Source organism: Lipomyces japonicus (assembly GCF_038497905.1).
Source record: "Lipomyces japonicus strain CBS 7319 unplaced genomic scaffold V1514scaffold_18, whole genome shotgun sequence".
NCBI lineage: Eukaryota > Fungi > Ascomycota > Lipomycetes > Lipomycetales > Lipomycetaceae > Lipomyces > Lipomyces japonicus.
Genome location: NW_027117830.1, coordinates 41,024 through 53,913, shown reverse-complemented (window position 1 = coordinate 53,913; position 12,890 = coordinate 41,024). Strand labels below are relative to the sequence as shown.

The 12,890-nt window shown below is 42.3% G+C and overlaps 5 protein-coding genes across 5 annotated transcripts; 1 reads left to right on the top strand and 4 right to left on the bottom strand.

Moving 5' to 3' along the window:
• Positions 1-820: 820 nt before the first annotated feature.
• V1514DRAFT_319856 (WD40-repeat-containing domain protein) lies at positions 821-3,603 on the bottom strand (the record flags this gene model as incomplete). Its single annotated transcript, XM_066925969.1, has 3 exons — positions 821-1,656; positions 1,723-3,444; positions 3,507-3,603. The coding sequence occupies 3 exons, from the start codon at positions 3,601-3,603 to the stop codon at positions 821-823; spliced, it is 2,655 nt and encodes an 884-aa protein (XP_066783474.1).
• A 787-nt stretch (positions 3,604-4,390) lies between these two features.
• V1514DRAFT_53884 (DNA/pantothenate metabolism flavoprotein) lies at positions 4,391-6,144 on the bottom strand. Its single transcript, XM_066930055.1, has 3 exons — positions 5,486-6,144; positions 5,205-5,427; positions 4,391-5,138 (listed from the first exon to the last, which is right to left on the bottom strand). The coding sequence occupies exons 1-3, from the start codon at positions 5,702-5,704 to the stop codon at positions 4,555-4,557; spliced, it is 1,026 nt and encodes a 341-aa protein (XP_066783473.1). The 5' UTR covers positions 5,705-6,144; the 3' UTR covers positions 4,391-4,554.
• Positions 6,145-6,469: 325 nt separating this feature from the next.
• On the top strand, positions 6,470-7,194 carry V1514DRAFT_53888 (Oxo-4-hydroxy-4-carboxy-5-ureidoimidazoline decarboxylase). Its single transcript, XM_066930056.1, has 2 exons — positions 6,470-7,065; positions 7,118-7,194. Exons 1-2 carry the CDS (start codon positions 6,586-6,588, stop codon positions 7,169-7,171), a joined length of 534 nt encoding a protein of 177 aa, XP_066783472.1. The 5' UTR covers positions 6,470-6,585; the 3' UTR covers positions 7,172-7,194.
• V1514DRAFT_330500 (NAD binding domain of 6-phosphogluconate dehydrogenase-domain-containing protein) lies at positions 7,054-8,298 on the bottom strand. Its single transcript, XM_066927507.1, has 2 exons — positions 8,175-8,298; positions 7,054-8,089 (listed from the first exon to the last, which is right to left on the bottom strand). Exons 1-2 carry the CDS (start codon positions 8,214-8,216, stop codon positions 7,217-7,219), a joined length of 915 nt encoding a protein of 304 aa, XP_066783471.1. The 5' UTR covers positions 8,217-8,298; the 3' UTR covers positions 7,054-7,216.
• Positions 8,299-9,639: 1,341 nt separating this feature from the next.
• Positions 9,640-12,889, bottom strand: V1514DRAFT_330493 (uncharacterized protein). The gene is made up of 2 exons (XM_066927506.1): positions 11,971-12,889; positions 9,640-11,911 (listed from the first exon to the last, which is right to left on the bottom strand). Exons 1-2 carry the CDS (start codon positions 12,584-12,586, stop codon positions 9,828-9,830), a joined length of 2,700 nt encoding a protein of 899 aa, XP_066783470.1. The 5' UTR covers positions 12,587-12,889; the 3' UTR covers positions 9,640-9,827.
• Between the last annotated feature and the right edge of the window lies 1 nt (position 12,890).

Sequence of the window (12,890 nt, the reverse complement as noted above, 5' to 3'; positions counted from 1 at the left end):
ATGCAGATGTACCAGAACTTGAATTGTATTGCTGCTGTTGACTGTTTAGTTTACGGTTGAGGTCAATATCAAGATCAAATGATGGCCTTTGGTGAAGAGAGCCGGAAGGCGTAAAGAAACTGCCTGCACTGCCGCCAGACCCATCATGACCAAAACCATTGGGCGAGGTCATATTAGATCTGGAAGCAAAACCAAGTTATTTAAAAAAATAAAATAAAAAAAGATTGAGATATACTAAGAATGAGACATGGCAGAAGGGCTTAGTTAGACAAGTACGCACCACGAAGCGGCTAAGAATAGAACGATTGCCAAAACAAAACTCACATATAATAATGATCTGAACAAACTTCAAACGACAGACAAAAATAATTTCCTTAAAAAATGATGATGGCCCCAGCACAAACCAAAAAAAAAAATGAACGAAAAAATTGCACAAACCAAACAGACCTGGTTCGTACGAATATTTGGCATGCATTGAGAGCGCCAGCATGGCCAAGGCTGTGCTATTGTTTGGCGCGTTTCCAGTTCACGCTTGTGGCGCAGTTGTTAGACAAAGAATTATTCAATCAGTTCCCATTATGTAATAAATGACCCCGACTCATTTTTTCGGAAGCGCCGTTTGATGCACCGTACACGCTAAAGATAATACAATACATGATTCAACGTATACAAATTAAATAGCTCCACCCATATATGCTAGAGGCTGTGACACAGCCATATGCGCCATACCTTTCCGTTGCCCATTACAAGTCTATGTTCTCACCACTATCATACAATGCCTTTTTTTCTCTGTTCCGTCCCTGAACTTTTATACAGGCTTTCATCTCTGCCTGGCAGGTTCCTCTCGGACTGCTTTGCAATTCGAGCAAACAAGCCTTGTCGTTCGTTGCGTTGTGATCAATGCTTTAAAATCCCGTCCTCCGCACCGTTTACACATCAACTGGTCTAGAGTATCGTTTTCGCTCCCGCCGTTTTCCACGTCTGTCGACAATTTTATAGTATTTGCAGATTGATGGTCTGCAACAAGCGGCTCTATCGCGCTAGGCGGCGGTGTAATGCTGCTTCTATGCCGACTAGATGAATGGATAGCCGTGTTATCTGAATAATATGCTCGTGTTGGCGTACCTACCGATGGTCTTTTCATCCAAGCATTTTCTTGCCCTCTTTGGCCGTCATCATGAGACACTTCAAGTGTTCTATCATCAAAAGTTTTTGATCTGCTCAGTGGAAATGTTCTTGTTGAGTCATTCGATTTACTTCTTGCCATTCTGATGCTGATGTTCCGTTTCTTTGACATTGACCGCCGACGTCGATCACTCCCTATTTCCAAATCTTTTGCATTGCCTGACAGTCCCTCTTTGATTGAACCTCGAGGCGACGCTGTCTTTTCTATCAACACCGCGTCTTCTGCTGCTCGCTTGCGTTTTTCATATGCGCAGTCCTGCCTAAACACTTTAATCCGTCCGGTTTGATCTGCAGTCACGATAATATTATAATTTACTGACCGATCACGCAAACTGGTTTCACTGTGCTTCCCATTTCCGGTCTGCCCTGGAATGAATTGGCCCGCATTAAATATGGGGTCACCAGACCGTGCTAGTAATTCCGCTGTCGCCAATGGAGCGAAAACTGCTTCAGTCACTATCGTAGAATAAGCTGGTTCTCGTTAATAAGATTTCTCAAGCTGCAATCTTTTTTTTTTAAAAAAAAATCATGACGTACCAGTAAAATATTCATAAGAATGCTTGTCTTTGGACTCCGAATGGAACGAGTTTGTGTTCCAAATGTACACCTTGCAATCCTCACTCCCCACTATAATGTAGCTGCCATCTTCTGATGAAGATGCCCGGATTTGCGAATAACTATTTTCATTTCCCTTTAACTTTACTTCTAACGACTTGTCGGTAATGTTATACAATCTAATGCGAGAATCATTACTGGTTATCAGCAACTTTGACTCCCTGGACATTCCATTGGGCGCAGCCTTGAGCAACTCAATTCCGGTTATTTTGGCCCCTTTTGAATTTTTGCCATGTGTTGATCTGACTTGCATTTTTGTCTGGTACTTGAGTCCCTCGGTTTCAAAAAACATGCACAGGCCCGTAAAAGTACCGGCCATGGAAGTTGAGCCATCGGAAGAAAAAGCGACCGCGGTGATTAGATCGGGAACTTCCTTCCAAAAAACCACTTCTTTATCTGGAATGCTCCACAAACGAAGCCGTGAATCTAACGATCCCGACAAAAAAAAACGATCGTCCAACGGATGAAATGCGATTGAAGTTACAAAATCAGCATGCTGAAAGCAGCATAAGCATTCTTGTCTAGATACGTGCCATAACCTTACTGTCTTGTCCATAGATGATGACAGCAAAAAATTGTTCTTGCTCCACGATAGGTCCAACACGTCTAACTTGTGTCCGACAAATTCTCGGAACGGCACGGGGTGAAATACTGGGGCATTAAGCCTTTTTTTCCTTGAAGACGAAGACCCGTTCCAAATTCCACTCGCACGATGACGATGTGACGATTGAAAATCAGACACCGAGATCTCGATCCCATCCAAGTCCTCTTCCGCCTTCTTAAACGCCCTGCGTTCGTCCGCGGTTGAAATCACTGACCAAACGCGAACGATTCGATCTTCACCTCCGGTAGCTAAATACTTGCCATCTTTGCTAAACTTGATGGACCAAACAGCGCCGCGCTTATGAAGCGGAAGAGAAAGTGACGTTGTGGACGTGTTGGCAGATGATACCAGAGACTCATTCGCATGACCTTCATACGACGATCCTGCTCGTTTGTATAGCTCTTGCGCAAGGAAAACTCGGTCGAAATCTTTGGAAAACTTTCTGTGCGCATGAACTTGAATATACTTGGGATGATTCGCAGAAACAGTCACGTCGTCTTCTTGAAAGAAAATTGCTGCGTTGTTCCCTTCCTGACGCTTAACTGGCGTGCTATCTTTATGATTGCCCTGGTCATCATCTTGATCCGAATCAAATTCATCATCTGAATGTTTCGTCCGGCTTGTTAATCGGGATATAAACGACACATGTTTTTTCTTGGCCGTTGACGATTCGCTGACGTTGCGCAGGCTAGAGCTAAGGTTGCCAGCAGCGGCCGATTGATTGTAAATATGTTGAAACGGCTGACTAAAACTACTGACTTGAGAACCTCTCCTGATTTGCTTTGGAACAGCACTGTCGAGGATGCTGGACCCAGTCGTGCGGCGGGGCAGGCCCGGCCGGTCCGCGTTCGCTCTTTGAAGGATCTGAATTGACAATGGATCGGTTACGCTGTTGTTTGGATTCGATCCTAATGATCCAATGATGGGTGAAAATTGCTTGTTGCTTGGAATGTCGACTGCGGAAGTACGGGTTGACCTTTCCTGAGCGTCATCGTCCTGCTCGTCATCGTCGCTGTAATCAAACGCGCCAGGTATGCGACCTACATCAAAAAGCGTTAATGCATGCAAAAGGCAACCCCACCCACACCGTGTAAAAACATACTTGTTGGTCTCACTTGAATGTCGTTACCAGATCCAAACAATGATGCTGCAATCAAGTTTATCTTGAAATTTGATATTAAGCTATCCAGCAGTCCCATCAAAAGCAGTGGCGGTCGGATTCAGAAAAAAAAAAAATTTAAACTATTGCATGATACCAAAAAAAAAAAATGGTTATCTCAAGATGAGGCTGCTTTGAAATTAAAAAAAAAAAATTAGTGACTATATTCATTCAACATCATCCCGAGGCCCAGCGTTCAATAAATAGATGAAATCAAATACGCGCTCCGTTGCGCGCCCTAACCCATCAAGGGCAGCCAGCATTTTCCATTAACTATTCGTATATAGTGATCGTATAGCTATCGTATAGTAATCGCTCGTATTACCTATTTAAGTATAGCGTAAACTATTTTCCCCTTAGCGGCATCGCAATACGCAGTCAGTTGCGTTTTATTCATCGTGTTTGTGCGAATACGAATAGCGAATGTTCGCATATCATCCAATTTGCATTACATAATTGTTACTTGTCAATTTCCAATGCTTATGTGTCACTCTGAGGTAGACCGTACGCACGTATTGTGTGGGCAAGCGTACGGGGAATGGCACGATAAGGGATATGGGGAGGAGTTTCTGAGTGTGTTATAACTGGGAAGGGAGGCCGTATTTTATTTGTTCTTTCTTTCTTCTTTTCTTTATATTCTTTCTCCCGTGTTTCTCTATACATGTATATTTTGCGTTGCAGGGTCCTGACAGTGGAATCTTTTAGGTCACGTGTTAGAAGATACGTGTAGAGGACACACTTACACACCACACATACGTTAGTTAGCAAACATTGTTTACTGTTACGTGTTCATGTTCATAAACGATCGCTCACATTGCCTGGGCGTGAACTTACGTACGTCGGGGTTCCCGCAAAGTTATTGCTTTGCGTTCCCGAGAACGCGCAAGCGTTACGAAGGACAAGATTATAACATATTGAGGAACGTTTGTGGATACTTACGGTTGGCTTATCTATAATTCATATTGATCACCATATTTCTGAATCAAGTCAATCACCGCCGATTTATCCATTGACTGTGCAGCTTGACCACGGCTGGAATGATCATGCATTCGATTTCTATGCCGTCCGCCTGCTGCTCGTCACTCAGCCTCAGCCAATCATGATTCTGACCTGGCCCGACAAACACGACTTCGGTCTTTCGAGTTTGCAATAAATTTCCAATCACTAATTGATGTGAATATCTCTCCAGTGCTTGCTCGGCCTTGAAGATCAAAATCGTTGGGTCGGTTTCCAACTTGAAGGAAATTATCATGGCCGACGGGGCCCATTTCTCGACTAACCTGTTTAAGAACTTTGGTACCGGGTCAAGATCCATAACCAGCTTATTCCCTCCACCTTTTGACTGGATCTTGTGTTCTGGAATCCGGCTAGGTGGAATGAAAAAATCCGAGACGGCTGCCGCCAAGTAGAACAATGCGCGTGACTCAAGAGGCTGCATTATGACGCTTATGGCCCGCAAAGTATGTAAATATTGATTAATCGTAGTAAACGGTAGTAATAGCAGCAAATTTTTTGTCCGTGCTGCCTGATACTTGCGAAGAACCGACAGCATTTCCTCCTGATATTTCGGGTCGACTATTCAAACATATTAATATAATTTTTTTTTCCCTCAATCAAACCTTGCTTAAACAAATTACGTACCAACCACGCTGCCGTCTCGTTCATCCATGTAATCCAAAAAGCAATGAGTCGAATGTGAGTAATGCCTAGAATATGGCAACAAACTAAATTGCCGATGCAAAAATAAAACAGCATAACCTTGTTCCAAAAAATATTCAGCTGACGTGGCACCTCTTGTTCCGGCGGAAAAATTATCGATAAACCGAACGGTTTGGTTTTCCAACGGAACCGTCGTTCCTCCTGACTACATAATATAAAGTCAGCGAGCGCCCAACAGGTTATAAACAAAAAATAGTATTTACCGTAACTAACACAACTCTATTGTGTTTATGAAAATCAAGAAATTTTTGCACTTGCTTTGTCATGCCATCTAAATATTCAGGCGGCGCATTATGATCAAAATAATTGTGCTCATCAAATTCCAGCGCTGGTGGCAGTACCGGTACTGTTCGGTCAATTGCGTTTTCCCTTTCACCAGTTGAAAACCGCCGGGTCGGCGGAGGTTGACGGTTTAATTCCATAATGATTTTTTTTATTTGCTTTTGCGATATAGGGAAGAGTGGAAAGACAAAAGGTAACAAAGTTATTGTTGGTTATAACTATCTAAAATGCTCCAAGTTTTCCCCGGATTTAAACACCAATAAGGGTAACCCTATACCGGTAACCCCAACAAACGAAGCTTCCCTCGCTTAATATGAATATTCCTTAACAAAAAAAATAAAATAAACAAAATGAAAACTGAAAGTCACAATTATTTATTGGACAAGTATAGCAAATTTTAATTTAAGGGCCCAATTGTGAACGTTTTAGAGACATAAAAGTTCGCATCTTGCCTAATCTGTCTGTCAATTAAAACGTCATTAATTGGTTTTTCCACGACGGAGCACCACGCAAAACAAAGAAAATAAAATAAAAATAAAAATTGAACGAGTCAAATACCGAATCGATTTGAAGAATATCACCATTGATGATGTATACAGTCATTACTGTTGCATGTGGCTGTTGCTTGATTTTGGTTTGTATTATGGCTTGTTTTTAACAATCCATTCTGAACGTTGCTATAACACAAGAGCATCTCTCTCGATTCCATGGTTATTTCATGCCAATTATATATATAACCATGATTTTTGCTTGCTTAAATAATTTGAACCCATATGCCATGTAAGTTTACTATTTCATATAACTTGTACGGCTTATCAGAGTTGGCGTTAATATGTACCAAGAAACCAGCGGCGGAATCCGAAATTGATTTAGAACCTTAAAAGTTCGGCCATCTCCATCTCTAAAATGACAGGTTGCACAAAATATAAAGTATTCACTCCCCGTGACCTTAATTTATTGCTTCTGTTTTTATTTCAGATAAGTTCGAACGCCATTGCACAGTTTTTGAAATATTTAACAAATGTCATCATACGTTTTGCCGTCACCTGCCAGTCTCGGTTCTCTTTCAACCCAGGAATGGGTCGGCATCATTGCGCACCTGTTTGAACCTTCGCCCGCGTTGGAATCGTTTCTGTTGCCTCATCTTGCAAGTGTCACGACATATACTGAACTGATTGAACTTGCTCGCACGTTGTTTTATAGTTTAGGTGCAGAATCTACTAAAAACCCGGCGCAAAGGCTCGTGTTGTTTGAAATCTTGGCCGCTCACCCCCGGCTGGGTGCTCGCAAGGTCGAATCAGTACATTCGATTGCCGAGCAAGCAAGCCTGCAAGGAGAAACTGAACGGTTTGAGAAAATAAACAAAGAATACGAAGTCAAGTTTCCCGGTTTGCGGTACGTTGTTTTCGTCAATGGCCGATCTCGGGATCAGATATTCGATAACGCAAGGCAAAGAATCGACCGAGCAGACTACGAGCTAGAAAAAAAAGAAGCCATTAATGTAAGCTCTTTTTGTTGTTTATTTAACTCGACAGCTGATATTCATTTTTTAGGCCATCTGTGACATTGCAATCGATAGGGCAAAGAAGTTTGGAGCTTTAATCTAGAATTTAAATAAATAAATAAAAACATTACTCCTTGTATACATGTGTCTACTTCGCCAGCGGAAGGCCTGCCTTTTGACGCAAGACACCGTAGATGGAAGTAATGTCACTTCGCTCTCCAAACTCTTCAGCTGCCTCGGTCAAATTCTTATTAGCAATTTCCACAATCGGTAACGAAACTCCACTCTCCTTTGCCAGACTAATGGCGTGTCTTGCATCCTTGGCAGCCAATGGTGCCGCAAATTTGGGGACATGCGGGATGTAGTCACCTCCGGTGAGCCGCTTCGAGTAAGGCAGGTACGGTGACGATCCAAACACGGCTTCGATAAATTTTTCGAAATTATCCGTGCCAAGTCCGGACTTGTCGGCAAGCACGTGAGCCTCGGAAAGGGATTCGACCATGCCCAGGATAATCGAATTGCCCGTGATCTTGAGCTTGAGTGCCTTACCGACATCATTGTCATCAGACAGATCAATGATTTGCTTTCCCGTCACGCCCACAATGTAAGGCTTAATCTTTTCAATGCCAATCTTTGAACCGGACAAAACAAAAACCAGCGCGCCGGCAACCGCGATAGCGGGCGCGCCGAAAACTGGTGATGCCACGAACTCGGCACCGGCTTCGGTCGCACTTTTTTCAAGCCCACGGGTCGTGTCCGGGTGAATGGTTGATGCCTCCACAAAAGTTTTGCCTTTCACGCCATCAGAAATTTTAAGCGCGGTATCATAAACCGCGTTAACAACTTCGTCGTTGCTCAAGATGGTGAAGATAATGTCGGCCTTGGAAATGGCTTCTTCCAAAGATGACGCGATCGTGTATTTGCCCTGATCGGTCAGGCCCTCGTATTTCTTGGCTGACCTGTTCCAAACCAGAAGGGGTGAATCCAAGTTGCCCTTGGCAATAAGATTGTTGGCAATGGCCTTTTTTTAAAAAAACATAACGAGGACAATGTTAGCTTGGAAAAAAGCACGTAGCAAATGCTATCAATTAATATGTAAAACCTACAAGGCCCATGTTACCAAGACCAATAAATGCAAGCTGAACCATATTTAATTTCCGCTGGCAATTGTTTCAAATAAAAAATATGCGTTGGGTTGAGTCAATTGGTATGGATAATCCAAGAAGGTGACGGACGATATGTGCCGTGGATTCGTGAAATGACGTTAATATGATTGATTGATTAGTCAGCAGCAGTAAAGCAGACGCACGACCTTTTCTAAATCCGCCTTGGGCGGTTGTTGTACTGCTGTTATTGTTGATGTAACCGTCAACAGCCATGATTTTAATAAATCTGGATGACCAGATCATCGTTTTCAAAAGGAACGTGATGTTTCTGGCCCTCTTTTTTTTTTTTTTTTTTTTAAGATGTGAGCAGGTATTGGGTGATTTGGAAATCTTGGGCATGGTAAACAACTGTTTGTTTATATTTAACAAAGTCTTTGATATTAATGCACCGTAAAAAAAAAAAAAAATGTTGTAAATGTTTAAAAAAAATTTAAATATTGCAAACATGTGAAAAGCTTTTGTCGTCTTTTTTTTTTTTTTTTTTTAAACATTGGCGAAATTGTTTGACCTTTGATTTTAATTCATATTCAGTGACACTAAATCTGAACAAATTAAAAAATTTTTTAAAAAAAAAAAACAATACGTAACAATAAGTTGGTAATAGCTAAAGATATTAAAAATGTTGAAAAATATAACTGGTACGTTCGATGCAAACAAGAGTAAAGATTGGACTAAACTTTGCTTAGCAAAGTGGGCAAGACCCCCTGAAATTCCCGACGTCATTTTGGTGAATTCCTTTAAATCTATTTCACATTGGTTGAAAATCATTTCTATTAATACCGGTTCCAAAAAAATAAAAAAATGTCTGATCAGACAATCCATGATTTGCCCTCATCATCCAAGGACCTTGATCTTGAATTAAACAAAACTTCAACGACATTGCCACCACAAGCAAGCGCGGAAATCTCAAAGGAGGCAATCAAGGCCCGCATGCGATCGCTCGAGGTCTCGGTCATGCAAATGAAATCACAAATGCACCAGTTTACTGAATTATTACAATCAATTCAAACTGAACATGATGACGAGATTCGTGATAATCCAGAATTGCATGACGGATTAGATGCCATGCAGGCCAAGATCGAGCAAGCATTGGTCAACATGGAAGACGAAATGCGATGGCTCGAAGGCCAACTCTAAATTTTTTTTTTTTTTGCAACAATTTTGAATTGGTTTACTTGGTTGGTAATACAGAAATATGACATTCATGTCATATCAAACGTCTGAAACGGCATGAGTGAATTTTTTTATCTCTGTTCTGTTTCACTGGCGAATGAAAACAAAGCGAATCACAATATATTATAAACTACTCAGCATCTACTATACGAAAACATGAAGAATTAAAACCTTGAATGTTTCAAAAGGTAGAAGCATTCACAATTTACTCAATCTCATATATATATATATACAACTTTATTGCACTATTATAACGACAATAATAATTTATCATATTCACATATACAATCACATATTCAAAACATCATACATATCTTAATTTTTTTTAATTATATCATTCTAAAAAAACAAAGTCAAACAAAAAAAAACCAACACAAAAACTCCCAACACCATTGCTTCTTCTTTGTAAAAAAAAAAAATTTATTGGCCAACGCTGAGCGATAGCATATCGTAATCTGTAGATTCTTGAGTGGAGATTGGCGCCGCAACGGCGGCAAGTTCATAAGAGGGCTTAACAAACGTGTTTTGATGATACACGGTCGAACCGGCATTCGCATGTGGTAGTAATAATTCTTGCTGTCGTTGTTGTTGCTGTTGGTCAGGAGAATAAACGTCAAAAACCGGCGTAGACTCCATAGGTTCCGGTAAAACTAACACGCCGTCCGTGCTTGGGAAAGACTGATCTCTATTAGGCCACGCATTTTGAATAGCATACGGGTCTAGTGAAACTTCATCAGCCAAGATCGAAGGCGTGAGCTCAGCCGTGACCGCGTTTGCGGGAAACACTGGTGCGTTTGTAGTTGCAGAGCCAATAAAGCTATTACTCTGTGGCACAGACGCATAGTCATACGCCCCAAAATAGGGCGCCGGGTTTAAACTGGCGTCAATCTGATGGCCGCCACCATTTAAAACTGCTCCATCGGTTGGAATTTGCACCGGGCTGTTTACATCAATCGTCGTACTCGCGACCGAGGCATCAACTGCAATACCTGTTACTTGTAACTGTTGAGGCGTCAACCCCGGTAAAGACGGCGTAGGATTGGCAGCCAATGAACCGTTGATTGTATTATAATTAACTGAATTGGCAGATGGAATTAAATATGCAAAATCTATTGCGACCGGAACCGATCTCGATCTTGTCCGACGGTGAGCATGACTCGGTTGCAATTTATTGTGACCAGAATCTTGTGGCGTGACTCCACTGAGGGCTAGCACCGACGGATGACCTATCGAAGTTGAAGCCAGACCTGGTTGAATAGCAGTGACAAGGGGCGATACAGGCGCAGAAGATTCAATATTCAACATCTTCATGGCGTTGATTGCACTTTCACTATTCTCAATACTGTTACTCCGAACACTGCGGCTCAAGCTATCACTGGAATCAGTCCTCTGACACAACAACTCCGACAACTGCTCTTCCAACACCTTGGCCTGTCCCGTCAAACGATGTTCCAGTACCGTCGTGGCCTGATGACTTTCAGTAAAATCATCAGTCTCAAACCATCCACCCGTCGTATTGGTCGATTCCATATAAAATATCGGAGGACGAGAAAGGACTACCACAATGTCGCCTAATTCATTATTGTTGTTTTGTGATCCGTCTTCCGCACCCAACTGAATATCAGGTTTATGTTTTTCAACATAAATTTTCTTAACAAACGAAAAAGGGTATTCAATCTTAAACCCAATGGTTTCGCTGTTGATGTAGTACGTAAATCTAGCCTGAGCTGGCAAATAAAACACAACAAGATCCATTGGCGTGGATGCAATTCGGCGCCAGTTACCGATCGTCAGCGTTTTGCAACTAAACCTGTTTACTAACGTTTTGGACGCCGAGTGTTCGGGTTGTTGTAAGATCATGCCACCAGAACCAGGTAAAATAAATGATCGATCGGCCATGTTCCCCATGTTGATGGACCGGTCAAAGTCATTTGAATGAGGTGCTTCAAAGCCAAATGCTCTAGCAAAATAAGCCGATGAACTACTCGACCCTGGCCCGGTAGATTGAACGGCAAGATACTGCTTCATCGATTCAGGGATCGAGTCAATGTCCTCACCAGTTTCGATTGATTTTTTAGCAAGCAGCTTAATCTTTGCCCGCCTGTTTTGAAACCAAATCTGCACCGACCTTTCTGTCATGTTAATCTTGTCAGCGATGTGGCAGCGCGTTTTTGCGTTTGGAGCCGGATTCATGGTAAATTCAGCTTCGAGAACGGTCAACTGTTCGCCGGTCGCGCGCTGTCTCTTGTTGTTCTTTTGTTGTTGAGTCAAGGAAGACTTTCGAGTAGATCCGCGCCGGCTCAGAGACGGCGCGGCAGTCTTTTCGGTAGCAGAAGAAGTTGATGATGATGATGATGCCAAAGAGGCAAGTAAATCGATTTGGTCAAAATCTATTGGAGTGGTGGACAACTCTTGAGGAGTGGAACCGGGTGATAATGTGGCCCCGTCGTCTATATCATCGAACTGGGGCTGGCCGGTTGTGAAACCATCAAACGCGGTCTTAACTGTGGCGAGTTTAGTCGTCTGCCCATTACAGCACCATATATAAAAAATAAAAACATACCCATAGGACTAGCAGAATTGGAGAAGGCTTGGTGTTCTAGTTTGATGTCCATAGCGTAAACAAGCTCTCTTAGTCGTGAGCAGTTTAATGTACCAGCTGGAAGCAAAAGAACAAGTATCAAATAGAGTAAATGAGCGAAAGGGGTCGGAACGTAATTTAATAAAAGGAGAGGACGGCCGCAGCCAACAAAAAAACAAAAAAAAAAGACTAAAACAACAAAGGAGTGACCGTAGGATTCGGCAAAGTTACAGATGGCAACAAATGCAAGAATACCAGCGTGACATAGGTTGTGAAAATAACGCGAAGGTATCGCACAACAAGGCTTTGAAAAGAAGAAAAAAAAATGTAGGGCGCAACACAGAAAATGCTTGTCGGAGATGTAACAATATAATAATGATAAAACAAAACTCGGTTCCCATTTTGAAAAGGGGGGCGAAGAGATGGGAATGGCAAGAACAACTGCACCAACACAGTGCATTTGTGCGCTATCCGTCATGGCGCGTGGAGAAAAAACCTCCCCGTGCGCCCCTGAACGATGGCAGCACAACTGTCGGGAATCGTTGCAGTTACAGCGATAACTGAGCCGACGTTGCCGGTGTCGGTGGGCCGACCTCATCGCGAGCGCAGAAACGGCATACGAATTGTTTTTAAAATCAGTCTAATTAATCTCATCACTATAGTTCTTGGTCAATGGTTTCATCCTGAACGCAAGTTTCAGCATTTGCAGCATCAAACTCGGTTGGGCCGGAAACATGGCGCTGATGCAGGGCCCACTTCTGCACGTCTGTAATTCTCCGCGCGCGTACCTGCATTGTTGGCATGGAACGTGCGTCTTTTTTTGGTTCACATTGATTTTCTTTTATTTTCTTTTGTTTTTTTGTTTGTTTAGCTTGGTTCGTGTTCGATGATATCGTGAAAGT

What these genes read in the sequence shown, in the direction of transcription:
- V1514DRAFT_53884 (XM_066930055.1), bottom strand. Translation starts at nt 5,704, where the DNA reads ATGGAATTAAACCGTCAACCTCCGCCGACCCGGCGGTTTTCAACTGGT. An exon ending in ATAGAGTTGTGTTAGTTACG is followed by an intron (nt 5,428 to 5,485) that starts GTAAATACTATT and finishes TATATTATGTAG; the next exon opens with TCAGGAGGAACGACGGTTCC. An exon ending in ACGAGACGGCAGCGTGGTTG is followed by an intron (nt 5,139 to 5,204) that starts GTACGTAATTTG and finishes ATGTTTGAATAG; the next exon opens with TCGACCCGAAATATCAGGAG.
- V1514DRAFT_53888 (XM_066930056.1), top strand. Translation starts at nt 6,586, where the DNA reads ATGTCATCATACGTTTTGCCGTCACCTGCCAGTCTCGGTTCTCTTTCA. An exon ending in AAAAAAAAGAAGCCATTAAT is followed by an intron (nt 7,066 to 7,117) that starts GTAAGCTCTTTT and finishes TTCATTTTTTAG; the next exon opens with GCCATCTGTGACATTGCAAT.
- V1514DRAFT_330500 (XM_066927507.1), bottom strand. Translation starts at nt 8,216, where the DNA reads ATGGTTCAGCTTGCATTTATTGGTCTTGGTAACATGGGCCTT. An exon ending in GTCTTGGTAACATGGGCCTT is followed by an intron (nt 8,090 to 8,174) that starts GTAGGTTTTACA and finishes TTTTAAAAAAAG; the next exon opens with GCCATTGCCAACAATCTTAT.
- V1514DRAFT_330493 (XM_066927506.1), bottom strand. Translation starts at nt 12,586, where the DNA reads ATGAGGTCGGCCCACCGACACCGGCAACGTCGGCTCAGTTATCGCTGT. An exon ending in CAATTCTGCTAGTCCTATGG is followed by an intron (nt 11,912 to 11,970) that starts GTATGTTTTTAT and finishes AACTCGCCACAG; the next exon opens with TTAAGACCGCGTTTGATGGT.